Raw genomic sequence first — 20138 nt, forward strand, 5'->3', positions numbered from 1 at the left:
ACTTCAATAATCAGAATATCAATATCAGTGATCTGATCATATAAGTTGCTATCAACACTGCCTTTAGTAAAACCAAGCTTCAAAAGATATTTAGACAAACCTTGCATACCAAGCTCTAGGAACCTGTTTCAATCCATATAAAGCTTTTTTCAGTCTGCAAACCATATCTTTATTATTTATCAGTGAAAATCCATCAGGTTGCTCAATGCATACTTCTTCTTCAAGTTCACCATTCAAAAATGCACATTTAACATCCATTTGATAAACCTTATAGTTCTTATAAGCTGCATAGGCAAGAATAGTCTAACAACTTCAATTCTAGCTACAGGTGCAAATGTCTCACCATAATCAGTTCCTTTCATTTGAGAATATCCTTTACAAACCAATCTAGCCTTGTTTCTTACAACTTGACCATCCTCATTTAGTTTATTCCTAAAAATCCATTTAGTTCCAATAACATTCTTATTTTTTAGGCCGGGGAACTAAAATCCAAGTTTCATTCTTCCTTTGTCTAATCTAATTAATCTTTCATAGCCTTTAACCAATGTTTATCCTTACAAGATTCAATAACAGATTCTGGTACAATTTAAGAAATAAGACATACCTCTTCATTTGCTAGTCTTCTTCTTGTCATAAATCCCTTGTTCCTATCTCCAATTATTTGATCTTCAAAATGATTTAATCTTACATACCTTGGTGTCTTTTGAACTTCAAGTTCACTACTCTGATCATCAGTCACAGTTGAATATTCTGATTGTGCCAGTATAACTGTCTCAGTTTCCTGTACTGGTTGAGGTATCGCCAGTTCAGTTATGATCATTTCCACTGCTAGTTCCCTATCATATGATATAGAATAATTTATGTACTATTCATCCACTTTCACATTAGCACTCTCCACAATTTTCTGCAATCTTTTGTTATAATATCTATATGCTTTTCTTTTAATTGAATAACCAAGAAATATCCCTTCATCACATCTAGGATCAAACTTTCCAATTGAATCATCTCTTTTGATATAGCATTTACTTCCAAAAATTCTAAAATACTTAACAATAGGTGTATGTCCAAACCATAATTCATTAGGGGTCTTACCGGTTTCACCTTTGATGTGAAATTTGTTGAATGTGTAGATTGTTTTACTCATTGCTTCTCTCTAGTAGATATGAGGCAATTTGGCTTCCATAATCATAGATCTTTCTGCATCCAAAATGGTTTTGTTCTTTCTTTCCACCACTCCATTCTGCTGAGGAGTCCTAGGTGCAAATAATTGTCTCTTGATTCCATTTGTCTTACAATAACTTTTAAATTCATGAGAAGTGAACTCACCACCATGATATGATCTTAGACATTTGATTTTCAATCTAGTTTCTATTTAAACCTTTGCTCTAAAGATCTTGAATTTATAAAAAGCTTCAAATTTCTCCTTAAGAAAACTCACCCACATCATCCTAGAATAGTCATTAATAATCAGCATGAAGTACCTATCACCTTGAAAGCTTCTAGTCCTTGCTGGACCACATAAGTCAATGCAAATCAAATCAAGTACATCATTAGATTTATCATGTATGCTCTTAAAAGAAGTTCTAACTTGCTTTCCCAATTGACATTCCTTACATATTGGATTATGAGGCTTCATAATCTTAGGTATATCTCTAAATGTCTTAGTTGAACTGATCTTAACAATACAATCAACATTAACATGACACAACCTCTTATGCCATAACCAACTCTCATCAATATGACCAATCAAACACGTCTTATTACCAGTGTTCAAGTGAAAGATATTACCTCCACTTTGTATACTGGTTGCAATCTTCAAACTAGTCTTGTTAATGATTTTGCATTTTCTAACTTTAAACTGAAGTTGGAAACCCTTGTCCACCAATTGACCAACACTCAAAAGATTATGCTTTAAACCTTATACATAATAGACATTATTAGTGTTATGCTTGTCATCCAAAGAAATAATACCTCTACCTTTGATCATACATGCTTTTTCATCTCCAAATCTTACTTGACTACCATTGTATTCTTCCAGGGACAAAAATTTCCCTTTATCTCCAGTCATATGATTTGACCATCCACTATCAATTACCCATTCATCCTTGTCTTCAACTTTTGCTTCCAAGGCCTTTTCTTCATTCATGATAGCCGGTTCCGGATCATCATCTTTTAAAAAATAGAACACCCATTCTTTTCCATTGCTAGATCCACTAGTAGAGTCTTCTGTCGGTTCATCTCTAGATTCATCACTTACTCCTTCCTCATCCGCTATGTAGCATTGTTTACTTTTCTTGAATCTATATCTATTTTGGTTAGGCTTAAATGATTTATTAACTCTTTCCTCAAACCTTGCATTCCTTTCAGGACATCTAGATGCAAAATGACCAATCTTATTACATGAAAAACATTTAAAAGGTGCTTTTCCTTCATACTTACTTCCTGACGGACCTTTAGGTACTCTTCTAGCAAATAAGGCTACAAATTGCTCAAATTATTCACCTTCTTTCCTCATGTCTTCCAATTCTTTTGCATATAAGACTTTCCAATCACTTTTGTCAGTAGATGATGATGATGATGCATGAAAAGCAGGTTCAGACTTTACAGCTCCAGAAGATCCAAATTCTTCAAGCTCAAAAGCAGATAATTTCCCAATCACAATGTCTCTATTAACTGAAGAGTTTTCCATTGTTCTCAACTCATTAATTACAATTGCCTTCATCTTGTAAGCTGGTGGAAGGGCTCTCAAGACTTTGGAAACTATTTAATCTTCAATCAAAAATCCTCCACAACATTGAATTCCCATAACAATCTCATTTACTCTTTCCATAAACACAACAATTCTTTCATTATCTTCCATCTTTAAGTTTTCATATCTTACCCGGTAACCATCAAGTTTAACAATTTTGATAGTAGGATCACCTTCATTTAGAGTTTTCAATTTGTCCCACATAACCTTAGCTGATGATTTATCATTTAATCCCATGATCTGTTGATCAATAAATGCACACAAGAGGTCTTCTCTAGCTCTACAATCATTTTCAATATTCTTATCCAAGTCTGTAGGAGCAGGATTGCCAGATGTCGGATCATGGTGTGTATATTTTCTCAGTGATCTCCCAAATATCCTTGCCAAGACATCTAAGATGAGTCTCCATTCAAATTTTCCATATCCCATAATTTGTTCCATCAAGCTTAGGGATTTCTCTTATAAAAATAGTTGTCAGTAGATTTGTAGTGTTAGCTACCATAGGATTTACCTCAAGTGGTTAAGCTCATGCAAAAGAGGACCAACGATTTGATACCAATCATTAGGATAACCGATGAAAAACTGAGAGGGGGGGTGAATCAGTTGTTAATAGATTATAACATTTAAGCCACTTAATAACCTTTAACCAGATTAAGTACTGGTAGAGCAGAAAAAGATACCGGTAAATAATACAACTTAACAATTAAATAGATAATCAATGTAAATCAACCATACCACATGACACCATGATTTGTACGTGGAAAACCCAAAAAGGGAAAAACTGCGGTGGGAAGCCTACCCACAGTCAGATGATACTTCTGCAGAAAGTATGTGTTACAATGAGGGGCCTACACATGTAAGAAGGCACATTGCCTAGAGCATACTACTCATTACAAAAGAGTCTCACTAACTACAGAGAGGCTACAACCATCTGAGGATAAATGGACAACAATCCAATAGAGTGAACTGCCAGAGATAGCATCTACCATGCCTAACTACAGTCATGGTTAAGCTCAATACCGAAGGCCTTTGACCTCTTCCTTAATCCCAATTCAATCACCTATGATTGACCAAATCTCCTTCGCATATGATATTGCATTCCAAGACCACGACTTCTTATTCCATTCCATACCACGATCTATAATGAGATCTTACTGTAGCGTCCTAAAATTGCGACACTTGCAATTTTGACTGCATTTCGGTCTTCACGATGGCGACGCAACATGCAACCTGAATGGAGACCCTAAAACTTGCTCACGACACTGAAAACTGCATTTTTCATGCACCCTGGCCTGAACCTCCTTTGCACCCCGCTGTCCCGGAGGTGGGACCAGAGCGCCCAGCGCCCTGGTCCCTGGGTCCTATTTTGGGCCCGGTTTCCTAAGTGATATCGGGTCTTTTTGATTGCAATTTGGAAATATACTTCCCTGGTCGGCCTAAGGTCGGGAAAATCAGTCTATCAGCCCTAATTGACAAGTATATAAACTACATTTTTCTCTCTCATTTGGGATGAGAGAAGAGATACATGAGGGTACAAGCGTGGAAACTATACTCAAACATTCAAGCATTCAAGCATTCAAGCAATTGATCATTTCAAGTCTCCATTCAAGGCTAAGTGTTGCATTCAAGTCAAGGATTCAACCATTGAAGAGGAGATCACTTATTACATGCTACATACTACAACATACAACATCTAAACCTTCGCACATAAGGATACAAACATCCTTAGAACAAGGTATTAGTACTTGTTTTACATTACAGTCATTTACATTTACAGCTCTTGCTCATTTATTGGTTAATTCCAAAACCGGGGTTTGACCTAAAGGCAAACCCCTAATCCCTAACCCCCCAATCGTCTTTGCCTTTCTGTGTGTAGGTTGCAGGTACGCGGCTGAGATTGAAGATCTGGAATCCTTGTGCAGAGACGAACCGATCCCCCTTCGTTTCGCGGATTTTTCGGAGGACCGTGGCGCCAGGCGCCATCGTCCCGACAACTTTTGCTCAAATTTGCAGGACAGCGCCGTATCGACATTTTACTGCTAATTCCAGGTCCACAGCTTCATCCTATAACCTAAACTCAGTTTATAAGCGAATCTTTATGACTTTCTATGTATTCTTGGCTTAATTTCCTTAACAACATTCTTTACAAAAGAGGGTAGCCTTGCTTTCCTAACACTTGAAATTCATTTAGCATCCAATCTTACATTGTGTGGGATTGGATCTTATGAGTTTCAACCCCTCTTTTGAATGTAAAGTCTTCCCCCTAAGTGAAAACCCATCGAATCCTAGCGAACCTCCCTTCTCTCTCCTCGGAGTTAGAAGAGGGGAGACCAACTAGGGTTCGACAGTGATTTTCCGCTTTACACTTACATCATTTTATACAAACCCTAAGGCCTAAACCAATTAGGTCGGCCACCTAAAAGATATTACAATAAGATCATTACCTAAATCCATATTACAATGATATGCCATGTCGACTTAAGACCAAAACAACAATAAAAAATCCATAAATCATCCTAAAACATCTCGGTAACATGTAGAGTACACATTAGCATGATACTGATCCATAACCTAGATAGGTACCGAACCTATTCAAGGTCCACCACGCCAAAGAAATGTCTTCCAGAAGTTGAAGCATGATCAAAGAACATCTTCAGCATCCTGAAATCCATCTAGAAGTTGCACCAACACCAATTATGCATCCTATCAAGATTTCTTAGTGAGATTTATGTCGGTAATGCCTCAAACTAGTGTCGGTAAGGGTTTACCAGAGTGTATGATAGCATTTGATTACCAAGTCAATACCATCTAACCAAGACATGCTCCAGAAGAATGTACCACATGTAACCAATCACATTCCATAGATACAAACATGTCGGAAGTGTCCAACAAATAGTCTCTTCTTCCGGTAACACTAGATCTTCTACCAGTAACCAAAACCTATCTGCTGGTAACAGACCATAACAACTAGTGTTGACATCAATGACAAAACATCAATGCAAAACATAATCAATTCATCCAATAATGCCAACAAAAACTTCATTTCAAATTGTTGTCGGTTAACATAACATATCAAAGTGGATTAAGCAGTTAAGCAATTCAACCATAGTAAACATAACCACAAAAACATTCACCACTTGACACAATATTTTTGATGTGGAAACCCAAATGGGAAAAACCACAGTGGGGATGAATACCTAGAAGTATTCTGAACTCTTCTGAAGTTCGCCCTGTTAGGAGCCAAGCCCTATAAAGCTTTACAAAAGTCCTATTAAGAACAAATCCTGTTAGGGACCACCCGGTTAAGGGATTGACTATAATACCCTATTAGAAGCAATACCGTGTGAGGAGTAACCTTGGTAGAGGATTTGAAATCCAAGCTAATGGACCACCTGATTAAAGAATTTGAATAACACTAAGCTTGTTAGAGCTTAGCCGGTTAGGGGATTTTAACTGATGTAATTGTTAGAAAACAATAAGGGTTTGCTGATCTATTTGAATAGCACTAGAATTGCTTGTTCAGATCCTTTTCATGCTCCTATTTGCCTTTACACAAACTATAGATACATCATCTGGTTTGGCAACCACACTCAACAACAACTTTGCCAACTCTGAAACAAAACAACTCATCGACCTTATAAACAAATCAACAGGTCAATAACACAACAAAAACATAATTCTCTCATAGAGATTACAAACAAGTCGGTTCAAGTATGATCGTTGGATTACATAACAATCTCTGCACATCATTCAAGATATCCTCGACCGCTCCTTGATCACCACTTCATCAAACTTAGTAAATCATCACGCGGTTTGCATTACATGCAATATAATTGCTCATTCCCAAGATAAAAACTGTTATCTCAGCGCGCCAAAAACACTTTGAAACTCTTCGCATATAACATGCATACGTGCCATAATCATTACTGCTCATCATCAAATCATAAACCAATACAACCAATTCACCAAACTTAATCAGTTAGGGTTTATCAAATCAACAAGTAGGTTTTACTGGTTCAACTCTCCATTACTTAGCAATACCGGTTCACTCCACAAACTCACCTACCAATTACAATTCCCTTCACTAGATCTTTCTACCGGTTACAAAACAACATTATAACAATATCATTACCGGTTAATTGACATCAATGACAACATAACATTTTATTAATGTAATCTTCATGCAAATGCCAACAATCTCCCTTGGCATTGATGGTAATACAAATATCAATACCATTGATTTCTATGATTGAATAGGAATCCTGGTTTACATTTTACCATGTAGTCTCCTTGTCTTCAGCTAGTAACTGGCTATAGGCATTCTCTCTGTCAATCATACAATTCTTCTCCCCATAATCACATAGTTCTTCTCCCCCTTTGACAACAATGCCAAAGTGAAAGTAAAACATGCAATGTCAAACTTCACTGTTCAACATCAACAACCTACAACTTGATGATCCCCCCGTGGAATAACTCCACTTCTACACCAATCATACTATAAAATTTTGTAAGTAGCTCAGGGACTGATGTACTCTAGTGACATAAGTAAAACTTCATTTCAGATTGTTGTCGGTTAATATAACATATCAAAGTAGATTAAGTAGTTAAGAAATTCAACCATAGTTAAGCTATAAATCTCTTCAAGTTTCTTTCATACCTCATAAGTTGTCTCTAGACCATGGGCATCAACATATTTTGCATCAGACAAAGAACTGATAATAGCCTCCAGTGCTTGATTGTTTTCTTGTTTCTCTTTCTTATGATCACCAGTCATAATCCCACTAGGTTCAACATATTGGGTACCAACATGTTACCAGTATTGACTTCCTAGACTCTTAATATAAATTTTTATTCTATCACTCCATATTCTATAGTTCTCTCTATTAAACTTCAAACCTTCCTTCTTCATCATGTTCTACAAGATCTTTACCTCAAGCTATTAGGCTTAGACCTTAGAGGAGTTGAGAAACTCTGATACCAATTGATGGTATGATGAAAGAGTAAGGATCCGATCAACTACTGAGAGGGGGGGTGAATCAGTAGATAGAAAACTAATATAAACTTTGACCAATCTCATAATCAACCTCTCAAAGCAAACTCTAAACTGACAAGTTAAACTATTGATCAACAAATGCAATATCACTGTCAAGTTAAACCAGTTGACTATTATAACATATAAATAACAGTAAACAACTTGAAACTTACAAACATCCAAATACTTTACGAACATAAGTAAAACCTCATTTCATATTTCTATCAATTAACAAAACATATCAAAGTGGATTAAGCAGTTAAGCAATTCAACCATAGTAAGCATAACCACAAAAAACATTCACCACTTGACACAATATTTTTGATGTGGAAATCCAAATGGGAAAAACCACGGTGGGGATGAATACCCACAAGTATTCTAAACCCTTCTGAAGTTCACCCTGTTAGGGTCCAAGCCTGTTAAAGCTTTACAAAAGTCCTATTAAGAACATATCCTGTTAGGGACCACCCGGTTAAGGGATTGACTATAATGTCCTATTAGAAGCAATACCTTGTGAGGAATAACCTCGATAGAGGATTTGAAATTCAAGCTAATGCACCACCTTCTTAAAGGATTTGAATAACACTAAGCTTGTTAGAGCTTAACCAATTAGGGGATTTTAACTATTGTAATTCTTAGAAAACAATAGGGGTTTGCTAATGTTGGTGTAAATAAATATTCATTATGGATATTATTACACTTTACTTAAGTTAACTTAGGATAATGCATATCTTCATAGTTTGGATTTGAGACACTTAGGGAAGTGTGCACATAGGGATATAGCTTGTAGGAGAAATTCTACCTTTTGTGGACTTATTTTGCTGTTACACTCCACATTCGGTGGGTCATCTACCTCTTGTGGAATATTATATTATTTCTCCTACCTGCCCCTAGTATTTCTTACCTACCCTTGTTTCTCATTGAGCCACATGTCATGATTGTGTGTTTGTATATCCATAAGGCCTTGCCTATATAAGCAGGCCCATATTCATTGTATTGGTGAATCCAGTTGATCATTTGCATATTGATGAGAATACAATTTTTTCTTGTCATTATTTTGTCTCTCTTTTATACTTTTCATTGTGCCCTTGATCTTGGAAAAATCTCACATGGTATCAGAGCCATTGGGGCTTCAATTGATTGGTTTTTGGAGACATCTTAGAAGGGTTCTATTTTCGGATCTGAGGGACAACATTTTTTGGAGGCATCTTAGAGTGTTTTCGACCTCACCATTGCATCAGAGAGGCCATTTCCATAAAAATCGAGTATAAAATCGACCTATTTTGGCGAAAATCGAATTTTGGGTGTTGGGGGAATTTTTTGCCCGATTCGGGCGGTATGGTACGGAATTTTCGGATCTAAAAAAAAAAATTCTGAAATTTTTTTTCTAGTTTTGAAAAAGAAATTTTTTTTTTGAGTCTGTACCTTCTGCCTAGTTAGCAGCGCATAGTTAGCGCCCAATCAGTAGCGCACAATCAGCCGCTCAGTCAGTGCCCAGTCAGCATTTTCTGAAAAAAATTTAGACCCCTCTCCATTGAGAAGTTTGGATTTTTGGGTCAACTTTGGAGGCTCATAACTTGCTCAATATTGCTCCTTTTTGGTGCAATTTTTTTTTTATTTGGGCTAATTTTTCATGCTCTTCGCAGTGGTGTGGTTATTTTCTGATTTTGGTGCACAAGTTTTTTACAATTTGTGGATTCTCTCAGTTGTACCTATCCAATCCTCATTTTTGCAACTTCAAAGGCTTCGTTTGAGCTCATACGAACTCCTTTTCAGGTGCCTTTTTTTTAAGTGCATATTTTTTCGTCTAATTTCATAGTCTATGATCAGATTTCAGAGATTTTGAGTGGAAATTGTACTTTCAGATATTAGTCTTATTTGGCCTACTTGGTACTTGTAATTTTCTTGGATCTTAGTTTAGATCTCTTGCATTATTAGTTTGAGTCTTCTTTGGCCTTATTAAGGCAGTTGTAAAGTTGAAATCAGAAGTCCACTTTGCCATTTTTTGCAAGTGGCCCATTGTACATGCACTAAGTATAAAGTACCAAATCATCATTTTTTTTGGTGGGGGGGATTCGTTGATTGAGTGAATTTGGGGAGGGGGGGGGGTGTCTTGTGTGATTGTGCCTCTCTTTCCTTGTGCTCTTTCATTTTTGTTGCAATGAGTCCTCATAAATTTCCACCTTTAACTCCACATAATTATGCATCATGAAAAATTAAAGTATGGAGCAAATTAATGGAAAAAGGTCTCATGCATTATATACATGGAACAATAGAAACACCACCTAATCCTAATGCTCAATTAGAATGGCTCACTAATAATTGCATGGCTCTTGGAACTTTGTGTAAGTATGTATCAGATGACCTCATTTTTCACATTGAGAAGTGTACTACAATCAAAGAGACTTGGGATATGTTTCATAAATTGTATGGTCAAGTTGATGAAATCAGAGGTTACAAGATTGATAATGAGCTCACCAACTTGGATCCCAAGAGTTTTGATACGATCCAAGATTATGTCACCAAAGCAAATGAGCTAAGAGCAAAGCTTAAGGATTGTGGAATTGACAAAAAGGATGCTCAATTGATATTCAACTTGTTGGACAAGTTTGCACCAGAATATGCAACATTTGTTTCAAGCTTCCAAACTCATCTTTTGACAGTGGGGAGTTCCTACATTATGCCTTCATTTGATGCTTTCATAGAATGTTGATATTGGAACAATCTAAGTTGTTGAACATGGGGCTTCTCAAGTCTTCAAAGTCCAAGGCTTTGGTGGCTAATCAAGGGAGTCAAGGGAGTCAAGGCAAAGATTCCAACAACAACAAGAAGCAATCTAAGTCAAAGCCACAATAGGAAAAAGGGCAATCATCCTCTCCATCACAAGGTTATTTTTCATCTTCTTCCAAGAAGGGGAATCCACCTAAGAAGGATAAACCAACTTGTGCATATTTTAAGAAGTATGGTCATGATGAGCATCGATGCCACACCAAGTAAGTTGATGAGTTGCCAAATCTTCTTTAAAAAAAAACATCAACTTGCCATCCGCCTACACAAAGAAGGATTCATCTCCTTCCTCTTCATCACAGTCTAAGGGAAAAGGGCAAGTATTTGTGGCTACAAAAGGTTCTTCACAACAATGGATACTTGACTCAGGTGCCTCTTATCACATGGGTTCTACAAAGGAGCAGTTCTCTTCATTGGAGCCATCTAAGGTACCTCACATTTACATAGGTGATGATACACAAGTAGAGGTTGAAGGGAAAGCTTCAGTTGACATGGATGATGGAACATTTGAGAATGTTATTTATGTTCCTAACTTGTCTACCAACCTTCTCTCTATCTACCAAATAAATCACTATGGGAATGGGAAAAAGGTTGAGTTTACACCTGATTCAATCGTGGTAAAGGAACTTGATGATGATGCCTTGGTAGTAGTGGGACAAGTCAATGACAACTCAAGGCTTTATTAATTCTCCCACTTTGTACCAAGTTCTCCTTCTAGGGCCTTGCTTACTCATTCAAATTCAGAAAGTAAGCCATGGCATGAGTGGTTTCAACACCTCAACTACCGCTATCTTCAGCAGCTCAACACTAAAGACATGGTCACAGGTCTACCTCGAATCATTTTTTTAGAGGGTGTATGTTCAAGTTGTTCCATGGGAAAGCATCCCAAGGAGATGTTTGATAAGGGGAAAGCTTGGAGAGCTTTGGAAGTTCTTCAACTTGTTCACATCGATGTAGCAGGTCCATTTCCAGCACCTTCATTTAGCAAGGCTCGCTATGTCCTCACCTTCATTGATGACTACTCCTGCTTCACTTGGGTCTACTTTCTCATTCATAAGACTGAAGTATTTGACAAATTTCAGGACTTCAAGACTCATGTGGAGAAGTAATCTAGGAAAGTGGTCAAGATTCTTCATACAGATAATGGAAGGGAATATGTGAACAAGAGACTTGAGGATTTTTGTACATTTGAGGGGATTGATCTTCATCATTTTGTTGCATACACTCCACAACAGAATAGAGTTGCAGAATGCAAGAATAGAACTCTCAAAGAAATGGCTAGCTGTATGATACATGCACGTTCTCTTGATCCCGCCTTTTGGGCAGAGGCTATCAGTTGTGCCACACACATCCAAAATCGGGTTCCTCATAAAGCTTTGCAAGGTATTACTCCTTTTGAAGCTTGGGTTGGTAGGAAACCGATTGTGAGACATTTTAGAGTCTTTGGGTGTCCAGCATGGGCTCGCATACCTTCGCAAAAATGCAAGGCATTGGAACCTTAGAGTTGGCCTTGCATATTTGTTGAATATTCTGAGGGTGTTAAGGCATATAGATTGATGGATCCTAAGACACATGATGGATCCTGAGACACTTGAGGGTTCTAGGTGTTGACTATATTGAGACCTTTGCACCTGTAGCCAAGATGAACTCCATTTGTTTGACACTTGCTATTGCTGCAGCTCATGGTTGGGTTGTACATCAAATGGATGTGAAGAGTGTTTTTCTTCATGGTGACCTTGATGAGGAGATTTATATGGAGCAGCTATAGGGTTTCATCTAAGATACTTCCTTGGTTTGCAGACTAAGGAAATCTCTCTATGGTGTTAAGAAGGCCCCCAGGGCTTGGTACGCCAAGATGGATTCCTTTCTTCTCTTAGCAAGGTTCACCAGGTGTCATTCTAATCCAAATGTCTACATTTTGTGACAGGATGACTCACACTTGATACTTGTGCTCTATGTTGATGATTTGATCATTACAGGGAGCACCACATCCATCATTGGCAGTGTCAAATCTACTTTGCATGACATATTTTCTACGACTGACTTGGGTCTTTTGCACTACTTTCTCGAGATAGAGATTTCACAGTCACCTTCCTAGATTACACTATCACAACCCAAGTATGCTCTTGATCTACTTGCATGCTTTCATATGGCTGATTGTAAGCTTGCACCGACTCCCTTTCTTTTAGAAGTCAAGCTTAAGGCTCGGTGTTCTTCTCCACCAATTGATGCCACATTGTATCGTCAGCTTGTGGGTAGTCTCATTTACTTGACTCATACACGCCCTGATATTTCATTTGTGGTTGGCATGGTTTCCCGCTTCATGCAGGAACCACATGAGCTTCATTGGAAAGCTGCCAAACATATCCTTCATTACATCCAGGGTACACATCACTATGGGATTCACTATGCAGCAAGCACGAGACTTTGCTTGGTTGGTTACACAAACTCCGATTGGGCTGGCGATCTTGATGATCGTAAGTCTACTTCAGGTTACAATTTTCACCTTGGTTCAGACCCCATTTGTTGGCAGAGAAAGAAGAAGCATGCTATTGCTCTCTCTTCGATTGAGACTGAGTATCAAGGGGCTATTAATGTAGCTACTGAGACCATTTGGCTTCAGCCGATTCTCACAAAGTTTTTGTTCACCACTCCATGGCCGATAGTTCTACATTGTGACAATTAGAGTGCTATTGCAATCTCGAAGAACCTGGTCTAGCACCAGCGAACCAAAAACATCGAGATCCATATGCACTATATCTGAGAGCTGATTCAGGAGCAGGTCATTGACTTGCAGTATTGTCCTACAACAGAGTAGGTTGCAGACATATTCACCAAACCTTTCACTGAGAGTAAGTTCCAGCAGTTGTGAGCTCTCTTGGGGGTGCGGGATGTCTCATTAGGGGGGTTGGTTGACTTCTCCTTCCTCTATTATGGGGGGGACTTTTTCCTCTTTGAGGTTTTGTCCTTCTTCTTTGAGAGTCTTTTTGTACATTCATCTCTCTTTTGGGGGGGAGTTTTTTGTCACTAGGTTTTCTCCCTTTCTCCGTTTGTGAGAGATTGCATTGCTTAGATTTTCTTGCATTTGCATATTGTACATGGGTACCTATCATGGCCTAGTAGCTAAGACCATCTTGCATTGTTGACTTGAGTCTTCATTCCCCTAAGCTGCACTTAAGCGAGGGTGTTGGTGTAAATAAATATTCATTATGGATATTATTACACTTTACTTAAGTTAACTTAGGATAATGCATCTATTCGAAGTTTGGATTTGAGACACTTAGGGAAGTGTACACATAGGGATATAGCTTGTAGGAGAAATTCTACCTTTTGTGGACTTATTTTGCTGTTACACTCCACATTCAGTGGGTCATCCACCTCTTGTGGAATATTATATTATTTCTCCTACCTACCCCTAGTATTTCTTACTTACCCTTGTTTCTCATTGAGCCACATGTCATGATTGTGTGCTCGTATATCCATATGGCCTTGCCTATATAAGCAGGCCCATATTCAATGTATTGGTGAATCCAGTTGATCATTTGCATATTGATGAGAATATAGTTTGTTCTTGTCATTCTTTTGTCTCTCTTTTATACTTTTCATTGTGCCCTTGATCTTGGCAAAATCTCACACTAATCTGTTTGAATAGCACTAGACTTGCTTGTTCAAATCCATTTCATGCTCCTATCTGCCTTTACACAAACTGCAGATACATCATCTGATTCGGCAACCACACTCAACTACAACTTTTTTCAAATCTGAAACAAAACAACTCATCGACCTTATAAACAAATCAACAGGTCAATAACACAACAAAAACCTAATTCCCTCATAGAGATTACAAACAAGTTGGTTCAAGTATGACCGTTGGATTACATAACAATCTCTGCACATCATTCAAGATAGCCTTGACCATTCCTTGATCATCACTTCATCAAACTCAGTAACTCATCATGCAGTTTGCATTACATGCAATATACTTGCTCGTTCCCAAGATAAAAACCGTTATCTCAACGCGCCAAAAACATTTTGAAACTCTTCTCATACAACATGCATATGTGTCATAATCATTACCGCTCATCATCCGATCATAAACCAATTCACCAAACTTAATTGGTAAGGGTTTATCAAATCAACAGGTAGGGTTTACCGATTCAACTCTCCATTACTTAGCAATATCGGTTCACTCCACAAACTCACCTATCGGTTACAGTTCCCTTCACTAGCTCTTCCTACTAGTTACAAACCAACATTATAAAAATATCATTACTGGTTAATTGACATCAATGACAACATAACATTTCATTAATGCAATCTTCATGCAAATGCTAACAGATGAATGCATGAATGCTTTGGGTCAAATACTTATGATGGATGGATGAAATTAGGTTGACCAAGTATCTTTATATAGGGGTATATAGGTCATTTACCAATTAGGTTGACCTCCAATAGTCATGCGAAGCCACAAAGTTAATTTCTCTCTAAAGAGATAGGGCCCATCTCCCATTTCAAAATTAGGGCCCAACTAAGAGGGACTAGGGTGCCAATGTCATGATCCTTCTCATTTAGGGACCTCAATTTTGGCCTAGGGAGAAGGATATCCCTCTAGGAAATCAATTGGTGGGTGTACAAAGCATGAAAATTGGAGTTAAGGCACTAAACGAATCTGGATAGGAAATGAGGAAGGAACACTCTAAAGTAGAGGCAAAAATATAAGGTGTAAATTAGCGCGGTGACAATTTACAATGCTACAAGTTCCAACTAAAAACTAGTTAGGAAGTACCCTCATTCACACTAATAGAAGAGACACAAAGGACATCATTGAATGTGCCATCATCAACCTCTATAGACCCTTTCCTAGTAAAACTTATGTAAGTGTTATTAACCATCAAAATGTGTGGTAAGGTGCAAGGCTCGAATGAAGAGTACATAACCATCTATGAAGTCATATGATGAGAGACTCCTGAAACAAGAATCCGATAGATTGACTAAAGATACATGCATGCAAAGAGAGAATGGCCTTTCATCTTGTCTTCTCCATGTACCATAGTTAATTTTATTAACGCACAACAGATTATGATTACAATGAAAGAGTGAACCTTTATAGAAAAGATGATGCAATCCTAGATCTAAACCCTAGAGAAAGATTAAATTAACTAGTTTCAAATGTCCACATCGTAATGAATGAGACAACATGAGCTATTATTAGCATAATATAATCAAAGAAAAAACACTCCTAAATTTAGCTTAAGTGAATAAAGTAATAAGGACCTAATTAGATAATCAATTAGGTGATATCCTAATTACTCTATCATCTCTTACTTTTCTAACCATATAATTATTTTTATATTTTGAATACATTAAAGTTTTGATCTCCAATTTTTTTTATTACTATTTTTTTTTTTTGTGAAAAACCTATACATATTTATGTGCTTGGCATCATTTTTTATCAGTTTATTAAAATTTGAAATAAAACATATTTTAACATTCTAGACTCTATTTTATACACATTCAAAAATAAAGTTAACTTTCACTTGGTTTTTTGAAAAAATAGGGGGGCACACTCAATTTTTTTTTTTTTTTTTTATGATGTGTCCACTTTGAATCAAAGTGAAAAAACATATATTCATTGAAAAATCAAAGAAAAATTGAATATAAACTACATATGATAATTTTCTATCAAAGTAATTTATGAAATATTTTTCAAAAAATAATATTTTAAGGTGTGCACACTGGATGCTATGCTATATTTTTTCTGACAAAATAGAAGCACTTTTTTGTGCCTCCATATATGAACCTCTTAATCTCCACCTTTAATAGTTTAGAAACTAGATTTGAGCGTGCTACAAGACTTGTTGTGGATACCTTCAAATTTTGAGTAGACCTATCTTCAATTTGTCATCCAAAAACAATTTTTATTAATTTTAGAAACTAACCAAACTTGACCTCTTTTTTGCTCCGCATTTGCTTGAATATACCCAATTGCTCTATGATGATGATGCTCTTTGATGAATAACAATGAACTAATATGTTTCCTTAAATACCACAACATAGCACACAAATATATACTATCTTGACTCACAATCACAAAGAGTAAATGACAACAAAGTCTCAATTTGAATTTTCAAATTTAAAAATTTAGAGATTAAATCCACGACAATAAAAAATAATTCAAATCAATTTTAAATCACTAAATCTAATTCTAGCTGATAAATAAAAGATCTAGAAATAATAAAAAAATAATTCCTCAAATTCAATACTAATAAAATAAAAATTCAATCAAATTGTAAACTGAATTTAATATTAAAAAATGTGTCACTTGTAGACTCATTTTTACATGAAAGAACAGTGTGATGAAAAGTGGGCCAAAAGAAAAGGGAAAGGGCATATATAAGCATGCGATATTTCACCACCTTATTCAACTGGCGCTTTCCCCGGGGCATCTTTTCTCCCTTCCAATTTAAAAACTTCACAAGCATAAAAAAAAAATGATGGTGACAAGAAGATGCATTAAAAAAAATGCATATTCGTACGGTTCCCCATCACTCAAACTTATCATTCAAAAAAAAAAAACATCCAAATATGGTAAGATGCCCTTCTCTTCTTTGTTTCTCTTGGCGGTGAATTGAACAGCGCAAAGCAATAAATAAATAAATAAATAAAAAACAATAGCTTTCCACCATTAAAATAAAATGGCGATGGGATTATCTCACCGCCACAAGTTGTATTGCTAATAAATTTGGTGATGGCAACACTAAAATGTTAACATCACAGTCACGCACGCCATTGACTCAGCAAGTTGCCCATTCGAATGGGACCCACCTGCAAATGACTTTCATATTCCATGCGTTTTGCCCATTCTGCATTTATCAAGCTCTCTGACTTTCTATGCCTGCTTCAATTTTGACGCTTTCAAATACCCAATCATGTCGCCTGATAACAGAATATGCTTGCTCTTTATGCGCCGTTCATAACTGGTCTAGATACTTCTGTATTCACCCATTAAAGGCCAACTGATTCCAGCACGACCTTATTAAATAATTGGTATGAAAAAAATCGGCCATTGACTTTTAAGGGATCGATAGATAGATAAGAGTTTAATTACCAGAAGATTTGTCTGCAGTTTCTTTGGCTCAATGGGAACTTGGTGTAAGATGTCCGATGGAGGAGATTTTGGACCCAATACAGTTATTTGCAGTACTGCTTTCGATTCGAACTCTCTATCTTTTACTCATCTTCTCACCAGCTCTGGTGCTGCCATTTACGATGATGATGTTTTCCTGGGAGGATGTGAAAATTCTGTGGAGAATCCTCCTCTCCACAGCCCAAGTTTCTTTTCTACAGCAGAGGACTCCATGAATAAAGACGGGTGTGATAAAAAAGTTACCCCCCGTCTTCCCAATATAAAACAGGAACCAATTAGTTCTGAGAATACTGAATCTGTAGATTCGGAAACACACAAGAATCCTTCCAGTTTAAGCAAGCTATGCCCATCCAGCAAAATCCCGGGTATTAAAAAAAGGTTGGTATGCTTTCGTTTTTTCGATCTGTTATAAAGGCTCTTTAAAATTTCAGTCCATTGATTTGCATCATTAAATCACAATCAAATTTAGAAACAATGGATAAATTCTGTTGAAAGATTCAATGTTTGGGGTCATGTTTAGTGAATTATTATGAGAATGTCAAAGAATAACTTCAGGCCCTCTCAATTTTTCTCCTGAAATTGCTCTCTCGCATCTGAATGATACAGAAAAATTCTCATCCAATCAAATAATGTGATCGAAAATATTGATAAATTTTTTTTTACAATTAAATTCAAAAAATATCTCATACAATCTATCCATAGACTGTAGGAATCTAATAAATTTAGCTAATAAATTATCATTCGTTTTAGGAAGAGTCAGCAAAGGAAAATTATGCAAATTCCCATGACAGAAGGATCGTGGAATAAGCAGGGCGGCGCAGGCGTTCCTTCTGATCTTTGGTCTTGGCGTAAATATGGGCAAAAGCCCATCAAGGGCTCACCTTACCCTAGGTATAATACTTCTCTTGCCTTATTTTCTTGTCAAAAAGAATCAAGATTGCAGCTTCAATCTGGAAAACAAATGAATCTTTTAATACTTCTCTTTGCCATATTTTCTTGTCAAAAAGAATCAAGATTGCAGCTTCAACCTAGAAAACAAATTAATCTTTTTTATGGAATGCAAGATTCAAATTTTACTAAAGTTGTTATCTGTGTTGACGATGGATCATAAATTTTGATTGAAAACATCTATAACAAATAAATATATATAATCAAATCTAAAAATTTGATTGAAAACATTGACAACAAAGAAACACATGTGATCAAATCTAGAAGCGAAATATTGATATTATGATGAACTGTGAAAATTTCATTCTGTTTGAGTTGGGTATTGATTAATTGATGGAACAGGGGCTACTACAGGTGCAGTAGCTCGAAAGGATGCCCGGCAAGGAAGCAGCTTGAGCGCAGTTTCACAGATCCCACTATGATTATCATCACATACACAGAAGATCACAACCATGCTTGGCCCCCCCATCGAAGATCCTCTGCACAAACTCCATTGGAGGTGCAGCCCGTTTCTTCGCTTGCCCCCAACTCTTCAGATTGTGCGTCCCCACAGAATGAAGAAAAGGAGAGAGCTAATTCTGAAGTTATGAACAGTTCGATTGAGGAGGAGGATCCATATAATAATAATCAAGTTGTGGAGGACAATTTATTTGCAGATTTTGGGGAACCTCCAGAATTGGATGGTAAGGATTTTAGTAATCATTCTGACGAGGAAGAGGGCAGTACAATGATCGACCCATTTAACCTCTTCGATTGGTCTTTTTCTACAAACGAAATACCAATTCATGATGAGTGTTTCTAACTTTGCCTACATCAATCTGTAAAACTGCTACTGATCGATCTCTTCTTTGTAATTATTTGTCGGAATCGATTGTGGATTTGATTTTGCCCGCTTTTGCTTCCATTATATTTTAACTTGTAAATTCCTGGCATCATTTCCACTGATAAGACATTTCCTTTTTCTTTCATACGACATCTCCACAGAGGGATTAAGGATTTTTTTATGATGAATAATGCTCTCGACAGTAACGTACTGATTTATTTTTTCAGTTTCTTTGAATTGAGTAAACTTAAGCTAAAAGCTTAGAATAGTCAAACAAAAGTACCATATAAAATAGAATTGCATAACAGTCAAGAACCAGTAATTCTTTTTTATTTGATTGGGTTAGTATACCGAGACGCAAATCATAAGTTTGCAACGTGTATACTTTGCTTCTACTCCATGGTTACTATTATTATTTTGTATCTTTGTTTCGTGTAAAATTGAGCCATTTTGTTTCTCTGGGTTTTTCATCACAGAGAGAGACTGGACTAGATGTATAGAAGCCCATGGAAAACTAAACGATTTTCGCTGTTTGTTGAACTTCTGTGTGTATGGAAAATAACAATCTACAAATAGAAAGAGAGCAAAGCGTAATTAAGGTATGTCGAGATATTTCATATTCATTTGTTGTTTTTAAATTAAATTTTGTCGT

The 20138-nt window shown here is 36.7% G+C and overlaps 1 protein-coding gene across 2 annotated transcripts; it reads left to right on the forward strand.

The window, feature by feature from the left end:
- Window positions 1-17398: 17398 nt before the first annotated feature.
- Window positions 17399-19707, forward strand: LOC131042642 (probable WRKY transcription factor 35). Of its 2 annotated transcripts, none has more exons than XM_057975956.2 (3): window positions 17399-18093; window positions 18466-18606; window positions 19018-19707. In XM_057975956.2, exons 1-3 carry the CDS (start codon window positions 17708-17710, stop codon window positions 19463-19465), a joined length of 975 nt encoding a protein of 324 aa, XP_057831939.2. In that variant the 5' UTR covers window positions 17399-17707; the 3' UTR covers window positions 19466-19707. The 2 variants fall into 2 exon arrangements, with proteins under 2 accessions (XP_057831939.2, XP_057831938.2); XM_057975955.2 differs by having other exon boundaries at window positions 17411-18093; window positions 19006-19707.
- The last annotated feature ends 431 nt before the right edge of the window (window positions 19708-20138 follow it).

This window comes from Cryptomeria japonica, chromosome 7 (genome assembly GCF_030272615.1).
Source record: "Cryptomeria japonica chromosome 7, Sugi_1.0, whole genome shotgun sequence".
Lineage (NCBI taxonomy): Eukaryota > Viridiplantae > Streptophyta > Pinopsida > Cupressales > Cupressaceae > Cryptomeria > Cryptomeria japonica.

Bases quoted from the DNA above. Each gene is read 5' to 3' on its own strand.
- LOC131042642 (XM_057975955.2), top strand. From the start codon at position 17,708: ATGGGAACTTGGTGTAAGATGTCCGATGGAGGAGATTTTGGACCCAAT. The intron at 18,094-18,465 runs GTTGGTATGCTT...CATTCGTTTTAG, and splicing joins ATCCCGGGTATTAAAAAAAG to GAAGAGTCAGCAAAGGAAAA. The intron at 18,607-19,005 runs GTATAATACTTC...TTGATGGAACAG, and splicing joins AAGGGCTCACCTTACCCTAG to GGGCTACTACAGGTGCAGTA.